Source organism: Serinus canaria, chromosome 25, assembly GCF_022539315.1.
Source record: "Serinus canaria isolate serCan28SL12 chromosome 25, serCan2020, whole genome shotgun sequence".
NCBI lineage: Eukaryota > Metazoa > Chordata > Aves > Passeriformes > Fringillidae > Serinus > Serinus canaria.
The window spans coordinates 15,377,319-15,398,383 of record NC_066338.1 but is presented as its reverse complement, the minus strand read 5'-3'; the positions used below and the strand labels follow the sequence as shown (position 1 = coordinate 15,398,383).

General features: G+C 55.0%; 2 protein-coding genes across 7 annotated transcripts in view; one reads left to right on the top strand and one right to left on the bottom strand.

Annotated features, from left to right (window-relative positions):
• Positions 1-21,065, bottom strand: part of LOC103823857 (cytochrome c oxidase assembly protein COX14 homolog) — an 85,536-nt gene that overhangs the window by 37,962 nt on the left and 26,509 nt on the right. The window lies entirely within an intron of this gene.
• RACGAP1 (Rac GTPase activating protein 1) lies at positions 12,261-21,027 on the top strand. Of its 6 annotated transcripts, none has more exons than XM_009099024.4 (17): positions 12,261-12,362; positions 13,481-13,569; positions 14,087-14,289; positions 14,625-14,761; positions 14,961-15,030; positions 15,245-15,298; positions 16,022-16,099; positions 16,218-16,335; positions 16,478-16,605; positions 17,029-17,193; positions 18,019-18,114; positions 18,309-18,507; positions 18,768-18,873; positions 19,141-19,273; positions 19,358-19,493; positions 19,725-19,833; positions 20,121-21,027. In XM_009099024.4, exons 2-17 carry the CDS (start codon positions 13,485-13,487, stop codon positions 20,194-20,196), a joined length of 1,893 nt encoding a protein of 630 aa, XP_009097272.1. In that variant the 5' UTR covers positions 12,261-12,362; positions 13,481-13,484; the 3' UTR covers positions 20,197-21,027. The 6 variants fall into 6 exon arrangements, with proteins under 6 accessions (XP_009097272.1, XP_018779682.1, XP_018779679.1 ...); XM_018924137.3 differs by having other exon boundaries at positions 12,286-12,396; positions 17,029-17,178; XM_018924134.3 differs by having other exon boundaries at positions 12,286-12,396.

The following is a 21,065-nucleotide window of genomic DNA, read 5'->3' as shown; positions in this document are numbered from 1 at the left end:
TGCTCCCAGTAAGGTGGCTGCAGTCAAACGGAAAAGGATGCTTCAATGTCCTTTACTAGTGTGATGTTGGAAAGGGACAGCCAGACCCCAGGGTTGGCACAGGCTGCATCCCTGCCCAGAGGTGCCTTCCCAGCACGGTGTCCCCACCTGAACCACACAAACGGGAGCGTGGGCACTCAGGGATTCAGCAGGCTGAGGCACACGTACCCTGCCCCCAAAATCCCACGGCTTGGGCACGCTTGGCTTGGTCCTTTTCTGGAGCATCGTCTCCCCTGCCCGAGCAGGAGCCCTCAGTTTTAGAGTGGGACCTGCTCGGGAGCACCTGGGAGCACCAGAGCTGTGGGCCAGGGACACCCCCCGAGCCAGTGCTCCCCCTTGCCAGGCTCAGGGACAACCCTGCCGGAGCTTGGGGACGTGCCTGCGAGGCCGGGAGAGCAGCATTAGCATTCCCAGTCGGCACCAGCTCTGCCTTTCCCTTCCTGCTCTGCTCTGCATCGCTCCTTGCCGGGCCGACAGCTGCCTGCTCGGTGCTGTCCCTCCGTCAGCACCCTGAGGGCAGCCCGCAGAAGGATGTGCTGCTGGGATAAGGGAGAAGGACACTCAGAGAGTGGCTGTTCCCCCTCCTCCTTCTCTTCCTCCAGATGAGAAGTGGCTCTCTGCAGTGGTTTTATGGACAGTAAATCCCCGGCAGCGGGGCTGGGCAGGGAGGGAGGAGGTCTCAGGCTGGAGCAGGTGAGCACGTGGATGTTCTTGGGAGTCCTTGATTTCCAGTGCACAAGAAACCCCAGGAAGAGGCTCTGCTGCTTCCCCTGGATGGAGAACGTTTCCTGGGGGTCTTGTGGAGCTGTTGGGGCCCCAAACACCCCAAACCCTTTTCTACAGGAGCCAGGGAGGAGGAGAGCGGGCAGAGGAAACTTCCTTACCGCTGGCCCTCATCCAGGGAGAATGCAGCTGCATCCTTGGAATCGAGTGGAGCGTGGGGACTGGGAGCGTTTCCGTGTTATTTTTTGGGGAAGCCACGTGAGGGTTGTGTTAATTCCTGCTGGGAGAGACAGGAACCAGCCGAGGGCTGTGGGATGGGTGAGGAGGGAACAGCCCCAGGTGAAAACTGAAAGACTCAAAGGCTTCAGGGAGTGGGTTAGTGAGGGGTGGTGGGGCGTGAGTGGCTGTGGTGGAATCCTCCTGTTAAAAGGAGCTCAGAGCACGGATTCAGCAACCAGGGCTCCCCTCAGCCTGCCCTCAGATCTAATTAGAATGAAAAAAGTAATTAAGGGAAGGTGCTACGGAGCTGAGGCTCCCAGCACAGGCTCCGGCAGACAGGCAGGATCCCAGAGGTGTCTTGGGAACACCTCAGGAGCTTGGGCCAAGGGATAAATCAAGGCCTGGGGCTCTTTCCTCACCTTCCCAGCAGAGCTTGTCCCTGCTCCACCACACACACCCCAATTACGGAAACCAGCTCCCATCCTGCTTCTGGGAAGAGCATCCCCAGGGCAAGGGTGGATAAGTGATGATTTTCCGTGCTTTTTTGGGGTTGTGCCGTGCTTTTGCTCCCTCCATGGAGGCAGCCCTGGCTTGAAAATTGCTTCTTCACCTGCATCCACTGCTGTCCAGGAGAGAAATTAATTAATAATGGTCAATCAGTCCTGTGGGTGCTGGAGGTGCTGGGCACTGCTGTATCCCTTCCTGGAGCATGAGGCTCTGGGGGCGCCTGGCCCTGCAGTCTGGGACTGTATTTGTGTATTTAAGGGATTTAATTCACAACTCACCATTGGCACGAGGCAAAGCTGCTGGGGCTGCAGAGGCAGCGCCCAGGTGTTCACCCCATCCCAGACAAAAATTCCAAAGGAGAGGGGGTAAAAATTCCATCCCCCCTCAAACCTGGACTGAGTGATGTGTAAAATATCCTCACAGCCGATCGCTGCTAATGGGTTGCAAATTGCTTCCATCAGCTCCAGCATTACAGACTGCCATCTGAAATTGCTTCCAGGAGCCCATTTTGGGGCCAAATACTTCCTAGCTTGGGGAAATAACCATCAGCATCATCAGCGACAGTAAATTGTATTCAAATGAGGCACCATGGGGCCTTAGTAGGACTTCTTAGGGGTGGGGCAGCTCCAGCATTAGGGACCCTTGCATCCACACAGAATCCTTTAAATGGAAAAGACTTCCAAGCTCATCCTCTGGCTGCTGCCCCAGCACTGCCAAGGCCACCACACTGTTCTCAAGCACCACATCTACGTGTCTTAAATCCCTCCAGGAATGGTGCCTCCACTGCTGCCCAGGACAGCCTGTGCCAGGGCTTCACAGCATGTTCCACGGAGAAATATTTCCTGTTTTCCAGCTCCAGGTGTCAGGTACCTGGAGAAAAACTGGTCCTGAATTAAATAAAGACAAGCAAAGAAGGCTTCTGCCAGTCCCTGCTGGCCATGCCCTTTGCTTTGTGCTGCTCCTTGAGGCATTGCCTTGCTCCAGCTCTGAACCACGAGCCTCCACAGAGATCCTGGTAGAGGTCCAGGGTTTCCTAATTCATGAGCACATCGTTAATTATCTGCTGGAAGCCAAAGCCTCAGCATCTTGGTGAGACTAATGAGGCTATTAACAGAGCTGCTTCTTGCCATGCTGGCTTGGGCTGGCCTGAGCGTGGTGCAACGGCAAGACAAGCTTTGTATGGCATCCTCTGGCACCTGTTTGCCTTCTGAACCACATCTGACCATTGCTGAGACCTTTCCAAAGGAAACCACCACATCTAAATCCCGGGAACAGAGAAGCCAGCACAGCCAGCCTGGTGGATCCGTGGGATTTCTAAATCAAGCGCATCCACGTGGTGGCAGCTGGGGAAGGGTCACAGCCAGCCTGGGGGCAGGGTGGAGCTGCAGTGCCCGGAGCTGCTGCTCCCAGGAGTTCCCCCGGGTTATCCTGAGTGAAGCAGCAGTGCAGGAGCCCAGCAGAGGCTGCTCCAGGCGCTGGGTCAGCGGCCCCTGAGCGGCCTCTCGGGTGATTTATGCCGTGTTGTGCCGTGCTCTCGCCTGCACCCGCTTGGCTCTCCCGGCGTGAGGAGCAGCCAGTCCATTAAACACTGAGTCATCCTCAGCAGCATTTAATTTTGTGAGGGGCAGCAGTTTGGATAATTAAAGGCCTCCATCGCCAGTGCCAGCGGCTGTGGAGAGCAGTGCTGATGGAGAAGGTGAGGACACCCAGCAGCACTGGTTAACCCGCCACAGAGGAGGTTCAGCTCTCCCTCCCTCCCCTCTCCCCCTGCTTTTTGGGGTGGATTTTAACCTTTTCCTGCCTCAGACAAGGGCTTCCTCAGTCAGGTGAGTGTGATGATGCTTTGTGCTATTTCTGCCTGGATTAACCACGTCCTGATGGGATCTCCCATGGGCAGATCTGCTATCTGGAGGCCTTGGCTTATTAAAAGGACAAGCTGTTCGGGGAGCTGGTAATAAAGCCATGAAAGCTTTTACGAACCAGAGTTGAAGGCACTAATATCGCTGTGCTCTGCGTGGGTGAGAAATTAGACAAGAGTTCCTCCGTGCTGATGGGGTTTTTTTCTCCCCCTATTCATCTTTCTCAACAATTATCTTTTATTTTGATATCTTTCTATTTAAACCTTCAGAACTGTGCTCGGGATGAAAAGGAGGTTGAACTGCTTAACAACGGTGCACCTTGCAGTGCAGGGTGAAGGCACGGAGCCATGGGCAAGGTGGCTTGGGCCCTCCTGGGGTTTTGGCAGCAGGAACCATCCCCAGGAGACAGGCAGCAAACTCCCCAGGGATGGTACCCCGTGGGAGGGCAGGAACACCTCCTCACCAGCAGCCTCAGCAAGAGCCACAACGCTGTGTCTGTGTTGCACCAACACTGCACGCCTGGGGCTGGATGGCTGGGAATTCCTGCTCCTGCTGCTCCTCACCCTTGCATCTGGGAGCCCCTCGCCTGCTTTGGGCTGAGTGTGTTTTCTGCAGCCCTTTGAGAGTTGTTTCTACTCTTTTTCCATCCCAGAATCAATCAGCCGCATCTTTCCGGAATTGTGGACAGCACCTTAAAAACCAGAGGCGGATGGAAACCCTGTGGAAAATCACAAAGATGGGTGTGTGGCTTCATTAGCTCGAGCAATTAGCATGAGGCAATGCAAAACCACTGGCTCCTGCTCAACCACTGTCCTGAAACACTTCCCCTGTGCACAAATTCCAGATTGGGTGGCTCCTGCTGTCCCCATTGCTTCACCCCGTGTCCAGAGAAAGCTTCTCCTGGGACACACACAGAGCCCTGGGGCTGCTGCCCTGGGCTGAAGGGGCTGAAGATGCTCAGGCTGGATGGGACCTGAAGTGTGGGGCAGAGATCAAACAAACTCATTCCACAGGACACAGGGTCAGTGTGTGGTTGCCAGAGGCCCTGCAGTGCTGCCCAAGGCCATCCCCCCGGCTCCTTGCTCTCTTCCTGCTCTGATGTCCATATCAGAAGCTGGTTTGGAGCCACCTGAGCAGAAATGCCCCTGTTGGGCCATGCTGGTGTTCCCAGAGCTGGCACCTTGATGAAGGCCCAGGCCAGGAGCAGGTCATGGACTCGGGTGTGTGTGCACAGGTGAGATCCCAGGATGTGCCGTGCACAGGACAACAGGAACCCCCAGCTCCTCCCTGTGTGCAGGTCCAGCCCATCCCCCTGTGCTGTCCCACTCGTCCCACACCATTTCTCCACCCTCACTGCCCTGGCTTTGCTGGTGGCTGTTTGTCCTCGTGTCCTTGTTGCTGCCATGGGCCCCGTCTGGATCACTTTGTCTTTCATTCCCTCTGACACTGGTTGTGGTCACAACAAAACTCATCTCATTACGGAAATGCTGAGGGCAGCTGGAAGGGGAAATGGATCCCTCCATCTGGGAAGTGCCAGGTCGGCCGCAGAGCAGGGCTGGAGGAGGCAGCTCGTGTGCCTGGGGTGTGCCAAAGCCGCTCCAGCAGCTCGGGGGCTGGGAGCCAAAGGGTTAACGCTGCCGGCATCCTCAAACGGCACCGATGGGAGCAGGAGCCTCTCCATCTCTGAAAGCTGGCAAACAAATTAAAGCAATGTTGCAACTACTGCGTTTCTTTGCAGCAGAGAGGAGGGGAAGAGCGGCTCAAAGGCTGCAGAGACAAAGGCGGCGCAGATGGGTGCTGGGGACCCGCGGGCGCCACGTGCCCGCTCCCAGCTAAGCTCAGATTTGCTGCCATGGCTCCGTGACCGCGGCCGGAATAACCTGGGCAGGATTGATGAGAGCCACAGCAGGGCAAAGGGGGAGCCTGCCTGGAAAGGGCTGTAGCTGGGAATTACTCTGCTGTTGACGCTTCTCGGTGCTCGTGTCCCATTTCTGCGGGAGGGATTGTGTGGGGCAGGGGGGGAATGTGGCCCTGGATGCTCCAGGCACAGATCAGAGCATCTTCCTCCCAGCAGCCACCCCATGCACGGCAGTCCAGCATCTCCCACTTGGCTTCCTGGGCTTTTATTTGCAGCTGATGGCCCCGGTGGAGCCGGGTCTGGGGCTGACGGGTGCCCAGGGGAACAAGGCTGGTTGGCAAAGTTTGGTGTGTGGTGAAGGGGCTGTTGGGCAGCTGGACCCACAGCCATTGTCCAGAGGCTGCTGCTGCCCCCCAGCATGGCCTCGTCCTTGTCCCCTGTTGGCAGAATGAGACGTTTCTCTGGAAGGAGGGGCTCTGTCCCCTCCTGCAGCAGCCAGGCCCATGCAAGGAGCAGATGGAGCCCATCTTGAACGTGCAGTCTCAGCAAAAGAAAAGCCAATAATCGAGTTAATTACGGACGTTATGTGATCACTGGGGATTCCCAGGGGATGCTGGCAATGGAGCAGCCCTTTGCTCGCCATGCACAGCCAGCAGGGCCAGGGCACCCGGCCGGGGCTGAGCTGCCCTTGCTGAGGATGGCTCTGCACAAACCCCCTCGACAGACTGACCTGGAGCTCTGTGGTTAGGGGGGCTCTATCCATCCCTTCCCGGGGTTTTTCCTGGCTGTGTCCCCCGGGGCAGATTCACAGGGTGGCTGGAAGTGCCCAGCCGTGTCTGCTCTCACCAGGAGCTGTGCCTCTGACTGTGCAAAACGTGACTGTCCCGAGGGCAGAGCATCGCCTGCCTTGGTCTCGCTGCTGAGGGAAACTAGGAGAGAAAGAGCAGCAGCTCCTCGGTTTAAAAGTGAGTTTTAACTGGGCTTGAAAGACCACAGACCCCTTACCTGGAGCCTCTGGGCCGGCTCTGCCCCGTCCCCCAGCCCTGCAATGTCTCATCGGGGACACAAGGGACTTTCAGTGGAAATGCCTGCCCGGAGGCAGCGCTCAGCTCAGGCAGCCGGAGGACATGGATGCGCTGCTTTGCCCTCTCGGTGCTTCTGCTCTGCTCCCCATCAGCTGAGCTAATAAAGTTTGGACTCCTTAAATCCACAAATGGTTTCAAAGTCGATTGCCCTGGGCTGGCTGGCAGCTCCTGCCCACCCCTCCCCTCCCTCTGCCGGGGAGATAAGGATGGCAGTGGCTTTAATTCCTCACTTATGCATCGACTGCCAATTCTCCTGTCCGCTCACCCTTGATAAATATTGCACAAAGATTTGGCGGCCAGCGTGCCAGAGATAAAGGCCCAGTCCCACCAGATCTCCTTTCTCTGTGCCTTTTGTCTCGTTATGTGTCCAATTTGTTGAACAACCCACCTGCTGCAAGAGGCTCTTCCCATCCTTGCTGCTGCCTCAGATTATTGCTAAACCTCTGCGTGAGCCTCCAGCCTGGGCTGGGAGCTGAGGGCTGGGGAGAGGCGCTGTCATTTCCAGGCCTTGAGCTGTCATTGATCGGGGATCAATAGCGGAGCTGCCTTGGCTCAGCTCTCCAGGCCTGGCAGGATCCTCTCTGCTGGCACGGGGGGGCCGAGTGCTGCCGTGTCAGCTGGGAGCCCATCCCTGGCAGCAGAGCCCAAACCAGGATTTGGGGATGCTCCTGTGCAGCAAACCTACAAAAGAGAGTGTGCCTGGGGCTCTGGCAGGGTTTAGCCTTGCTAAAAATTCCCCTTTGCACCCTGCTGGGTGAGCAGGGTGTGGGGTGCCAGGAGAGGGGCTGTGTCACTGGAGCTGTGTCACTGTGCTGTGTCTTGCCCCATCTGGGTTTGCTGGAACTGCCTCCCCCAGCTCAGAAACCCCCAAGGGGCTGAAAGCTGCTGTTGGGGGTGCACAAATATCTTAGGGAGATGCAGCAGCGATGGAGCTGCTCAGGGAATGGGGTCAGGGCACAGGGAAGGTGCCCAGAGCTGCTGGTCTCTGCAGGACCGTGCAAACAGCCCTGATGCTGCAGCTCCTGCCCACGCCTCACATTTCAGGGCTGCTGGAGGTACACAGGCAGAGGCCATTGATTGGAGAGGGAGAAACAGGAGGGAAGGTCTCAAAGAAACCTGAGTATAGATCTGGTTGGTGGCATGTTAGAGCTGATATCCCCGCTTTGCATCCTCATCCTGAGTGTTGTCTCCCTTATGAGAAGCTCAAATTAAAGACGAGATGAGTGCTGCTGGGGTCTGGATGTCTTTGAGCTCAATGTGGCACATAAGTCTGTTATTCCTGCTGGAAGAGCAGCTGTCCCAGGCAGATTCAGGTGCTATTTAGCTTCCAGGTCTCTGGACTCCGCAGCTTGGCAGTGGCTCTGAAAACATGGCTTGATCACTATCGTTTCTAAATCCATGAGAAATGTCATCTGAAGTGCAACAAATAACGGTCTGATTATCTGCTGGATCCTAATGCTACTCCCTGGAGATAACAAGCTGCAATTTTCCCCCTGGGCCATACAATAATCGCCCCAATTACTCCCAAGCAGTGGTTATTAAACTCATGGCACCGCTTTCGTTTACAAAGCAAAAATCATTAAGCAGGTGTGTGTGTGTGTGTGTGTGTGTGTGTGTGTGTTGCTGTTTGGCTGGGAGTGACCGAGGCTGTTCTGGCTTTGTTCTGGGAGAGGAACTCTTGGTGGCTGTGGAAAACCTCCCTGGCTTTCCCGCTCTGTGTGGCACAGTTCTGTCAAGAGCCTCCGGATGATCGACCAAATAAAATGCAGTTGGTGTCTGTTAATGCTGGGCTTGGTGTCCCGGAGGATGTAACCTCTATCCAAGTAGAACGTGGAGGGATTTAGGGAGATAGCGTGGTTGGCAGAGCTGGGATGTGATGGGCATTCCAAACACAGCCCAGGCCTGGCAGAGCGGGCGTGCTGCTGTGCTGGGCTGGATTGCAGGGGGAACTGCAGGGTGACACTGCTGTCCCACGCCAGCACAGGCTGTGGGGTGTCACCCACAGCTCCGTCAGCCTCCAGCAGAGGGGACAAGGTCCCCTTACCTTTGTCCCAGCAAGACCCAGGCTGTCAGCGAGGTTTGATGTGGCTCTGCACACAAACACAGGATGGCTCGCTCGGACACGGAGCTTCCAGCTGCCCAGGGAGGAGAAGAGAGCGAGCAGAGGGAGGGATGACCAGGACAGGGAGGCAGGCTGGTGAATTATGCATGACTCCAGGAGGGGAGCGTTATCTGCAGGGACAAAGGCCTGTGCCAGCAGCCCGGCTCCGCTGTACCTGTGCCTTCCTCCGCCCGCGCTTTATCTCCGCTCCCAGCTTGTAATTCAGCCCAAATATCAGAGGAAGCTGCAAGATTAATTTTCTCTGTTTGCATGGCAAAGGAGAGGGGACACGCTCTCACTCCCGACTCCCAGCTGGTTAATCCTCCACCAAGGCCTGCCCAAGGAAAAGGCAAAAATTTATCAGTGTTGGCAAGTCGCTGGTGCGGGGAGGGGTGAGGGAGCCCGGGGCCCCCATGAGCAGGTTGTGGGCACTCACAGCAGGCTTCCTGTCTGGGTAGGGTTTGGGGGGCTCTGAGGAAATGCAAACCCTTCCCTCCTCCCCAGCATTCGGGTCCAGAGGAGGGTGTGGGCTTGGGAAGCCAGAGAGTCCCTCCGGCGTGGGAGCGTTCACGGCTGTGAGTCGCTCAAATATTTAAGAGATGACAACTGTATTAATACAAAAACTAGATAAAGATCCCTTGAGTTTAAAGACAGAACCATCAGCTCAGCTCTTATTTTCCAGCCCTCTCCCTCAGCCTGCTCCCTGGTTTAAATGAAATCATAAATATCGGCCCACAAAGGTCCTTTGTCACCGCACGCAGCTCCCGGCGACAAGAGGTCATTCATTAAAAGCCAGATGAAGGCAAGAGAGACTCCCTTTGTTTCTTAAGGAGTTCAGGATAAGGCCGTGGCTTCTCTGCTCACATTAATGCACCGTTCACGGCGGGTCTGGCTCATCCCATCCAAGTGATCTTCACTCTGAAGTTGACAAAAGAAACATCCTGGGTTCTCTCAGGTGGGACATCCCAGATGAACCTGGTTTGTTGTTGGACTGATGGCAAAACCAGAACCCCTTTGGCTCCCTCCTCACAGCCCCCCTGGGCTCATCACCCCCTCCTCCCAGCCCCCCTGGGCTCATCACCCCCTCCTCAGAGACCCCCTGGGCTCATCACCCCCTCCTCACAGCCCCCCTGGGCTCATCACCCCCTCCTCAGAGACCCCCTGGGCTCATCACCCCCTCCTCAGAGCCCCCTGGGCTCATCACCCCCTCCTCACAGCCCCCCTGGGCTCATCACCCCCTCCTCCCAGCCCCCCTGGGCTCATCACCCCCTCCTCACAGCCCCCCTGGGCTCATCACCCCCTCCTCCCAGCCCCGTGGGTGATGCTCTGGCCACATTTGGCCCTGCTGAGGGACGGCCCAGGCCCTGCAGCTCCCACCCAGCACATGAGCCTGATGCCATCTGCCGGCCTCTGGCTCTGGCCAGCCAGGAGAAATCAGAAATTGATTCCCTGAGAGGTCCATCTCCCTCTGGCTAAACCCTCTGAGCCCTCCCTGCTCAGCCTGATGGATTTTTTCCTCACACTACTGAACAACTCCTTTCAATCCCCCTGCTGTAGGAATGCACCAAGAGAAATGCACCTAAGAGTTTTTTCCTCCCTTTTTTCCCCTGGAGAAAGGTTGCTCTCCTAAAGTTCCTAATTCCCCTTGGCTCCCCCCGCCTTTTTATTTTTTGAATGACTGTTTATGAAGACCATCGTGGTCTAACTGGCTTTGGATTAAAAGGAACTTAATAAAGGTTTCCCCTGAGCACAAAGCTGCACAAATGGGTTTGCAATTGCAGAGTTAATTACAGGAGCTGGGCAGAGCAGTCGGTGTTTGCAAAGCTCCACCAGAGGACGAGGCTGGCAGGGAGAGCTCTGGCTTTCCTCTTTGCTCTCACTCTCAGGCTCTGGGGCAGTTTCCTTCCATTTTCCCCCGGAGATGGAGGAATGGGGTCACCAGGGATGCCACCGGGATCGGCCCAGTCCTGGTGACATCCTGGTGACAGCCCAGGGCCGCCCTCTGGGGTCGGCCAGTGCTGCCCATGAAGGGTCTGGGGGGCTGCAGGAGGAGAGGGGGCTGCAGACCAGCCCGGCGAGGCTGAGGGAGGAGCTGCAGGAGAATTTCTGCTGCCTGAGAATGTGAAGTGCTTCCGCCAGTAATCGCCGGAATCATCAAATTAGCATAAATTCTATTAACGGTTTCCCAGATGAGACATTTCAAGGCTTCTCCCCCCCTTTTCCTGACACAAACAAAAAGAGAATATAATTACTTTGCCATAAAGCAGCTCCTGAAAAGGCCCTCAGCCCTTCTGCCTTTCTTCTCCCACGGATAAAGCTGCAAATGAAAGGTGCTGCTGACCTCCGTGCTGCCAGCCCTCATCAGCCCGGGAGGAGAAAAGAGACTCGGCGATGGTTTCAGAGCCTGGGGCTGGGCAGGTGGGGGGTCTGAGGAGCTTTTGGGGCGCTCAGACGCTCCTGGCTCCGAGGAGGGTTGGGAAGAGCACCATGGAGGAGCTGTGATCCGTGTGGCAGACCCAGCACCGCCTGCGGCCGCTCACATCTCTGGAACGATGTGCTGTGGCACTGGCAGAGACCGCGGATGGCAACTGGAAAGAGAACAGAATTTGCTCGTGAGCAAAAGCCTCCCTGACTCTTCAGAAAGATAAAACAACTCTCCTGCCAACAGAGGCATCTCAGCTGAGGAGATTTAATTACGGGCAGGAGCTGCAGGAGGCCGGGGCTGAGTCCAGAGCAGCCGAGCCCCCTCTCAGACGGGGATGGAGCTGCACAAGAGGCTCCCGCAGAGCCAGGTGCAGCTTTCAACCTCCACCTTCCTCCCAGGCAGGGGCAAACTGGGCTTTTGGGTCACTTCCTGTACTGCAAGGTAATAAATCAGGGTCAGAACCTTTCTCTCACTTGGCCAGGGGCTCAGAGGACGAGTTGTGTCTCTTCTCGCCCTCAGTTCCCCTATAAATGTAGATAATTTTGCCTCTCTTCTTCAAGGAAGCCTCAGTAATGTTTACTTTCCCACAGATCTTGAGGCCTTTTACAATCTATTACGAATTAATTATTATTAAGGTAAAGCAAACTATATACCCTAAATAAAGAAGCTCCAACAAAGCAGCTGGATGATGAGAGCAATCTGCTTTATGAACTCCCCTTTCCACTGCGCAATTTTCAGCATTTAGTTCCGCTTTCTAATTGCTAATATCCATTCTTCAATTACCCGCTGTTTTGTTTCAGATTTAAAAGATTAAAGCACGTTGTTATTTTATGATTATGTGAATTCCCTTTGTGTAACTGTTAGGTTTGGGTTTTATCCGTTTGCATATTAAACGCCTGCACAGGGAAGACTCGTATGTGGCTTGAAATGGGTTTTGCCTTCGGCACAAGTTGCCGGCTGTTACTCAAATCAATGTTTGAAGACGAAAAGCAGGCGAGGCACCGTATTTCTCGAGTGACAGCACTCCATAAACAGCCTCGCAGTGAATTTCAGCTCCCCCCGACTGCACCCAGCCCCTTGCACCGACCCTCTGCAGAACCTGCGCGGGGGGCTCAGGCCCACACGAGCCCTGTGCCAATGGCTTTGGTGGACATAGCCAGCAGGTTTGGCCTGAGAAAGGCTTTTCCTGCCCAGAGCGGCCCTCGGGAGCGGCGGACCAGGAGCAGGCCCAGCCCGGAGGCTCCCGGCCCCTCCCGGCGTCACCGTTGCTAAGCAACGCGGGGCTCCAGCGGCCAGCAGCAAAGATGGCGCCTGGGCGGCTTCGGCGCGCGAGCTGCCGCGCCCCACGCCCGGCCCCACCGAGCAGGCAGGCCACGCCCTCAGCAGACATGGCGCCAGGATGGCTTCAGGAGCGCGCTGAGCGCAGCCAATGAGAGGCCGGGAGCCGAGAGCCGGGTCGCGCCGGGATTGGCTGACGGCGCGGATTCAAACCGGAGCGCGGGGCCGTTGGGCTGCGCGCGCCGCTGGGGCCGGAGCCGCGGCCCAGGTGAGGGGACCTGAGGGGAGCCCGGGGGGCTCGGGTGAGTGCGGGGCCGGGCTGGGAGGAACCGGGGGTCAGGGGAGTGTGGGGGGACCTGAGGGCTGAGGGGAACGGATCCCGGACCTGCCCAGGCCCCTTCCTCCCCGGTGGCGTCGGAGCTCCGGTCGCTCGGCTCTGATGGCGCTCCACGGGCCGGGCTGGGCCCTGCGGCCTCCCGGCCTCGGGGGTCGCGGTGGGCGCGGGGATGGAGGTGCTGGTGCTGTAATTGAGGCACCGAGCTGGGCGTGCCCCGTGCGGTGAGTTCGCACGATAAGGGCAGAGCTCTTCCACGCCTCGCAATGCAATTAATAGAGAAAGTATCGAGGTATCGGTGTGCCCGTGAAGTCTGCACCTGTGGAACAGGTACCTCAAAGCCTTCTGTGTTGGCGGGTTGTTCCCTGCTGGCTCCCAGGCCAGCTCATGTCCCAGCCCCGGCTGCCCTGCCTGCCCCAGCCACCTCTCGCACTCGTGAAGTCATTTCTGTCTTGCTGAGTTGGAGACTTTCCCCTTCGCTGCCTCTGTTTATGCCGTTGTTGCTGCTGTTTGAGAGAAATGTGCTGACTGCTTGAATTTTAACAGCTATTTGCAGGAGGAGCTGTAAGTTAAAATGCAGCTAAATTTAAAACTGTATTAAAATTCTCCAGAATGCTGCTCCTATTTTTATCTTACAAAGTGCTGAAAACTTGCAGGTTTTTAGTGGCCTAGATAGTACCAAGTTATTTGTAGACAGGGCACGAGCTGTGTTCTGTATCCTTTCGGAAGGGAAGGACTTGGGATCCCTCATCTTGCCTTGGGTTCTGTGCCATGCTGAGGGATAGTGGAAGCACTAAGATGGGCAGATCTGCCTCTCTCCAAGGCTCTGTTATCCATAAACTCTGCAGGGCTGCGGATTTTCGTTCCCAATCAGAAAAAGTAGATGCATATATCTCCATAAAGCATGAGTTTTGTTGGTGCAGCTTCTCAAACCCCCCTGAAAGCATTACAGCCAGTGACTCTGAGGCTGGTTCTCTTTCCTTTGGGCTGGTTTCTGCTCAGAGCGGGGAGGGAAGGGCTGGGCTGCTTGTTTAGCTGTGGCTTTTTGGCAGGAGGATGGAGATTGCCATGGTGAACCTGCGGGGTCTGTTCGAGCAGCTCACACGCCAGGCCGAGCTCCTGAGCGAAGGAAATGAATGCCGTGAGTTTTGTTCCTGAAAAATCTGCTGAAGATGCTGAAACCAGTCTGGTCTGGGTTTTTCCGTTATGGAGAAACATCAAGTCCCAGCTGGATTTCTGTGCAGGGCCACGTTCTGCTTGTAGCAGACTGGCTTTGTCTCGGGTTCCAGCTCTTCTGGCTGGTGCTGACAGGCAGGGCTTGGTCTGAGAAATGGAAGAGCTCGTGGCCATCTCTTGTGTGGCTGGGTCGGCCCAAAGGCTGGTTCTCCATGCCTCAGTTGGGAGCTGGTTGGGCATCAGGAGGAAGAATTTCTTCCTGGAAAGAGCAGTCAGGGATTGGAGGGGTCTGCCCAGGGAGTGCCCATCCCGGAGAGATCCAAGGAATGACTGGAGGTGGCACTCAGTGCCCTGAGCTGGGTGACAAGGTGGGAATGGGGTCTTTTCCAATCTCAGGAATCCTGGGATTCAGTGTGAACAGGTACCTGCTGTCAGCTGCTCCTCTGCTTGCCCAGCTAAGGCTTCATGTGTTCTCTCCCCAGAGTTTATTCAGTTAGCCAAGAACTTTGAGGAGAACCGGAGGAAATGGCAGAAAACAGAGCAGGAGCTGGGCAGGTACAAAGATCTCCTGATGAAGACGGAAGCTGAGCGCAGTGCCCTGGACGTGAAGCTGAAACACGCCCGCAATCAGGTGGATGTGGAGATCAAACGGAGGCAAAAAGCTGAAATGGACTGTGAGAAGCTGGTGAGTAATTCCTGTGTTACCCATCAGCTCTCAGAGTGTGGAGTCAAGGCGGTTAAACTGCATTGATCAGTGGCAAAGAAGGACTGGTGTTCGTGGGGAGGAAAAGAAAAATAAAAAGCAGGGAATTGGCTCGGCTCCTCGGAGCAGCCTTCTGCTTTGATCTGGGAAAGGAGACTGGCTGCTGATGGAGCTGAGCTGCCATTACCTGCCTGCAGCCATTAGCAGTCCACTGACACAAGTTCTGAGAGCTTATCTCTGGTATCTCAAGCACTAGGTCGGGTCTTACAGTAATTAAACACAGTGTATCCAGCTGCTGATGTTATCCGTGCTCACAGGAGCGCCAAATCCAGCTGATTCGAGAGCTGCTCATGTGTGATGCCTCCGGCAGCATCCAGCTCAGCGAGGAGCAGAAGTCTGTCCTCGCCTTCCTGAACAGGCCACAGGCTTCTGTGGGAAATGCAGGCAACAAAAGGTAGGGAAGCAGCATTTTATCTGAGGTGTCAGGCATCAATCCAGCTGTCTGCCCTGTGACACATTCCTCACTCATGTCAACAGTTCCCCTTTTTGTTCCACTTTAAAATACGGCTCCTCTGAGTCAGTGGGATTGTTCTGGAACCGTGACTGACTGAAAGCCAAACTGATACAAGCTTCGTCTAATTTTTGTTTTTTAGGCTGTCTACAATAGATGAATCTGGCTCAATTCTGTCAGACATCAGCTTTGACAAGAGCGATGACTCACTGGTAATGTAACTCTGTTTCTGAAGTTCTCCTCCCCTGTAAAGCCCGAGGGGAGGGGGTTGATCTCCAGAGACCCTTTGTGTTTGGATTACTGGCATATTAACCTGGCTGAGCTGATTTGCATTTCCCGAGTGTGCTGTTGGCTAAAATTTGATGAAAGCCCTGGCCAGGGGCTGTGTGCTGTTTACCATTAACCAGTGCCATGTCTTTCCCCCAGGACTGGGATTCCTCGGTGGTGAAAGCTGTCAGGCTGAAGAGGAGAGAGAAGCGGGTATTGTTCAATTGTTCCTGTCACGTGGTGTCCTTTGTTCCCCCTGGCTGCCACAATGCCACCATCTGTCACCGCACAGCCACCTGTAGTGACCTCTGAGCCACTAAACACAGTCAGACCTCCAATGGCTGTGCTGCTGCTGTGCGGGTTTAGATTGAAATTTAGGTCTGATGTCATTGTTTGGGTACTGAAGACGAGTGGAGTTCTGTATATCCTGGGTTTTTACAGTCTGGGGTTTGCAAGAAAACACTTGGAGATTATTATCAACTCCCAGATTATGGGGAAATGATGTAGGAAATTAACATTTTTCTATTGTGTAAAGGAGCTTGTGCTCGTTCTGTTTTAATCTGCAGAAGATACAGGTGGGAAAGAGCCTAAAACCATCACCTAGTGGAGCTGGGAAGAGTCTGGGACTTGCTTAGTTGATGGTTTTTGTGTGTGTAGTTTGTGGGTTTGTTGGGGCTTTTTTGCCCTCCTTTCTTGAGTCGGGTTACTTTTTTTTCTGATCTGAATTATAAAGTTGGCTAGGAAAATTATTTGAAAGAGGTTCCCTAATTCTTCATGGCACCTCCAAGGTTGCCATGAAGCAGAAGTTCCCCTGAAGGACTTGTCTGCACTCACCACAGGTGTGTGAAGTGTTCGGTCCTTCCAGGTATCCTGGGCCAGTGTAATGCCAAGTGAGCAGCATTCCTGCTTTGAGACAAGGATGTGCTCTCTTTTCAGCGCTCTTCCAGGCAGTTTGCTGAAGGCCCCCCAGCTCCTCAGAAGAAATCCAGATCCATTAGCAACACAGCAGACCAGGTATGGTAGTCACAGCTGGGTTTGTGTACACCTGGCCACAGGTCCTGCCTGTTTCCAGGGTGGCTGGAACTCCCGTGTTCTGTCAGCACTGCTGCCACTGGTGTATCTGTCATTCCAGGCTAATGAATCCATAGTAGCAAAGACCACTGTGATGGTCCCCAACGATGGTGGCCCAATTGAAGCCATTTCTACCATCCAGACTGTGCCTTACCCTCGGAGGAGCCGCAGGAAGAGCGGTAGGTGTAATGTCCCCATCCTGTCCTGACACAGCTACACAGGTTATCCTGAAATGTTCCTTATTCCTTCCAGGACCTGGGAGCTGCCCATGCATTTTGGGGGCAGAGGGTGATTCCAGCCCCTTCCTCTTGTGTCTTCCAGGACCTTTGCAGCCCTGGAGCAGTGAGTCCAGCATAGGCAGTAAGCAGCTGGAGACCAAGGAGAGCGATGGCTCCAGCACCCCCCAGCACAACGGGGGAGTGAGGCTGCACGACTTTGTTTCAAAGACGGTGGGTCTGCAGGCAGGAGGAGATGGAAAAGCATCTCCTTCCATCTTGGAATGAGTGTGATAAGAGGCTGCCAGCTGTGTCAAGAGAGGTTTAGGCTGGATAGTGGGAGAAAGTTCTTCTCCCAAAGGGGGTTCATACACTGAACAGGGGATGGGCATGGCCCTAAGGCTGCCAGAGCTCCAGCAGGGTTTGGACAATGCTCCCAGGGATGCACAGGGTGGGGTTGTAGGGGTGTCTGTGCAAGGCAAGGAGCTGCACTGATGATCTCTGTGGCTCCCTTCCAGTTCAGGCTATTCCATGATTAGTCTCAGGTCAATATGACCTGTACCAGTTAGATGGATCAGAGACCTGTTACCCAGTTTAACTCCTGCTGAGTTACTGCACTGCACTAACCTCTCCCATCTGTGTGCTCTGCATCACCAGGTTATCAAGCCAGAATCGTGTGTCCCGTGTGGAAAGAGAGTCAAGTTTGGGAAGATCTCCCTGAAGTGCAGAGACTGCCGGGTGGTGGCTCACCCCGAGTGCCGGGAGCGCTGCCCCCTGCCCTGCATCCCCACGCTGACGGGCACACCGGTGCGCATCGGGGAGGTGGGTCTGTGCCTCGGGGCTGGGGCTGGCACCCGAGGGGCCTCCCTGCCCCGGGGCTGGCACCCGAGGGGCCTCCCTGCCCCGGGGCTGGCACCCAGATGGGCCTCCCTGCCCCGGGGCTGGGGCTGGCACCCGAGGGGCCTCCCTGCCCCGGGGCTGGCACCCGAGGGGCCTCCCTGCCTCGGGGCTGGCACCCGAGGGGCCTCCCTGCCTCGGGGCTGGCACCCGAGGGGCCTCCCTGCCCTGGGGCTGGGGCTGGCACCCGAGGGGCCTCCCTGCCTTGGGGCTGGCCTCCAGAGGGGCCTCCCTGCCTTGGGGCTGGGGCTGGCACCCGAGGGGCCTCCCTGCCTCGGGGCTGGGGCTGGCACCCGAGGGGCCTCCCTGCCTCGGGGCTGGCACCCGAGGGGCCTCCCTGCCCTGGGGCTGGGGCTGGCACCCGAGGGGCCTCCCTGCCTTGGGGCTGGCCTCCAGAGGGGCCTCCCTGCCTTGGGACTTGCTCAGATCCAAGGCTGCTTTCCCCAGCAAAGCTCCTGTTGCTCAGAGCTGCATAATGACATGCAAATGAGCTCGCTAATGCATCATTGCACAAGCAGGGAGGGGGTGTAGGGGTGTGATGGTAGGAGGGCGTTGAGTGGGGAAGGTGGCAGCTCTGGGCAGGCGATGCAGCGTTGTGCTGATGGATGTGATGTTTCTTCATCAGTCCTGAGAAGAGCAACAATTCTTGTTTTCAGACCATAGATCTTGCTGTGAATTCCTGAGAGAGTATTTTCCATGTCTTGGTGACTGAATCCATCTTTTTTTTTTACTTTCCTTTCTGCCTTTTAGGGCACCTTGATGGATTTTGTCCCTTCCACTCCTCCAATGATCCCTTCCATCATCGTGCACTGTGTTAATGAGATTGAGCAACGAGGGCTGCATGAGGTAAGAAGAAAATGAGGTGTGAAACAGTGCCAGTGAAATGGGTTGTGATGTTAGGGAAGCAAATTGTTAACCCAAATATCCCTTATTTATGGTGTGCATTGTGCTGCTTAGTGGGTGACTCAGGTGTGGGGAGAAGGTGGGGATGGAAGAAAGCCAGCTGACCTCCTCCTCTGAGCCAAGCTTTGTGCCAACAGACAGGCATTTACCGCATCTCTGGCTGTGACAAGACTGTGAGGGAGCTGAAGGAGAAGTTTCTCAGAGCAAAGAGCATTCCTTTGCTCAGTAAGGTGGACGATATCCACGCCATCTGTGGCCTTCTCAAGGACTTCCTGCGCAGCCTGAAAGAGCCCCTGCTCACTTTCCGGTTAAACAAGACTTTCATGGAAGCTGCAGGTGAGGAATTGCTGTGTGACAAGTCCAGCTCTTTCCTGAGGCTCAGCAAAACCTGTGGTTTTGCTGTCAAGTGAACCAGCAGCCCATGGTGCTCTGTGGAGCCTTTGTGCCTGAGTTCGAGTTGGGCAGGATACAAGATTATTAGCAAACCTTGAGAAGTTTCTGACTTCTTTATTTCTCAGGGTAGCTGTGGCTGTGAGTGGAATATTGCAGCTTCTGGGAGCACTTTTTTAGGTTTAAATATTATTTTTTCCTGTTAGAAATCCCGGATGAGGATAACAGCATCGCTGCTATGTACCAAGCAGTTGGAGAACTTCCTCAGGCCAACAGGGACACCTTGGCTTTCCTCATGGTCCACCTGCAGAGGTACAATCTGATGGACAGGGGGGTTGGAACCAGGTGATCTTGAAGGTCCCTCCCATGCCAAACCATTCTGTGACTTGGAAGGGGAAGGGTACCCCACTGGTGCTTTTTCTAATTGGTCTGGGTCTGGGTCTGGGTACTGCTTGTGAGCATGAACTCTTCATTCTGGAACAAACCTGCTCGCTCAGAGGCCAAGTGTGTGTGGGACAGGGACTTGTATCACAAGTGAAGGGGGAAAGCTACATCCTTTCTTAATTGCTTTTAATGCAGGGTGGCTCAGAGCCCCGACACTAAAATGGACATCTCCAACTTGGCCAAAGTCTTTGGCCCCACCATAGTTGCCCACGCGGTTCCAGACCCTGACCCCATGACCCTGCTGCAAGACACGAAGCGTCAGCCCAAGGTAGGACAAACGTGGAGATTGTCTCTCTCCCAAGCCAAACCATTCCACGATTCTGTGGTCAGTGACTCCCAGGTGTCTCTGTAGGTGGTGGAGCGACTCCTGCTGCTGCCCATGGACTACTGGAGCCAGCTGATGATGGTGGAGCAGGAGAACATTGACCCTGCACACGTGATTGAGAACACCAACGCCTATTCCACTCCACGGACCCCTGAGGTCCAAGGTAATCCTGCCTTCTGCTCTGTTACTAAAAACAACAGCCCTCAATCCACACAGCCTGGGAGGCTCTCGGAGCCAGCAACTTCTCACCTCACGGAGGCAGAGGGAAAAGCAAAGCGTGCCAGGAAATGCCAGATTTGTCTAGTGCTTTTCACAGATGCCAGGGAATGCCTGATGTTCCCTGCACGGCAGAGAAGCATTCAGCTGTCCCCACACTGCTGCTCTCTTTTGGCAGTGAGCATCCTGGGGCCTCTCACCACCCCAGAGCACCAGCTCTCCAAGACACCCTCGTCCAGCTCCCTGTCCCAGAGGGTCCGCTCCACCTTCAGCAAGACCACCCCCAAGTAAGTGCCAGGGCGTGCTGTCGTGCCATGTTTGGGATGACTGCAGGGGATTTTGGGTGCTCTAGGAGAGCTGAGACATTTGGGGGCACCTACTACTCAGTGAGCCCTGCCTTAACCTGTGCTGTGGGAGCAGCAGGTTTGGGTGACAAACATCCTCTCATGGTAGGGAGAGGAACATTGTTTGGGAGGTGGGTGAGATTTGGGTGAATGTTCCCTGGAAAAGGGAGAGTGTTGAACCTTTATGTCCAGAATTCCAAACTGACATTCTTGTGTTTCTCTTGAACTAGATTTGGGAGCAAAAGCAAGTCAACAACCCAGTTTGGGCATCAGGGTAACTTCTTTGCCTCTCCTATGCTGAAGTGAAGACCTGGGAGTTGGTTCTGTCCTGGCATTTGCACGCCAATGCTCACAAGTAGAAGAAATGCAGGTTGTCTCCATGACCCCTGCCAGCTTATATGAAATAATGTTTTGCCTTTTATCTTTCAGCTTAACTGAGACTTTTAATGGGATTTTATAGTGCAATTTATTTTTATTATCTAATGCTGTGCTGAATGTAGTATTGGTGAAGACAGTAACAAGCAGGATTTGTTCAGTGTTAATCATTAAAAAAACTGTAGAGAATTGGCATTTTCACTAACATCTGTTTTTCTCCCTGTGTGAAATAGAGCAGTCACAAAATGAGGGTCAGTTGGTTGGAGTTTTCAGGACTCTGTAGGAGGTTCTTGGCCCAGCAGCAGTGTCTGAACTTTGTCAGGATCCAGGCTTTCCATCAGCACGGTCTGTCCCACCTGGCTGGTGGTGCAGCTGGAATCCTGAGGATGGCAGTGTTGGACTGGGCTGGTGGGCAAAAGCCTCTCTTCAATGAACTGCCCGAGGGACTGTGGCTCCTTTAAAGGAGCATTTCTGGTACTGCGTTTGCAGGGGGAATTCCACAGAGGAGGGTGTAGATGCAAAGCCAGAGGATTCCTGGGCAGCCCACAGGAATTGTGCTGCTCATGCTGGTGAGGGGAGGGAGGGTGGTTCAGTGGGGGTGGGAGTCCTGCTTTCCCAGGTCAGGATCTGGGACCTTGCCAGTGCTGTGTGAAGACACCTGTGCAACACAGAGTTAGTTTATCAAGTGCTGTTTTTATTGAGCTTTGGAAAACTGTCCTGGCTGTGCAGTTCAGTAAATCCTGATGTTTTACACAACCCACAGTTCTGTGTTCTCTGGCTCATGGCTTTAACTTGTGCAT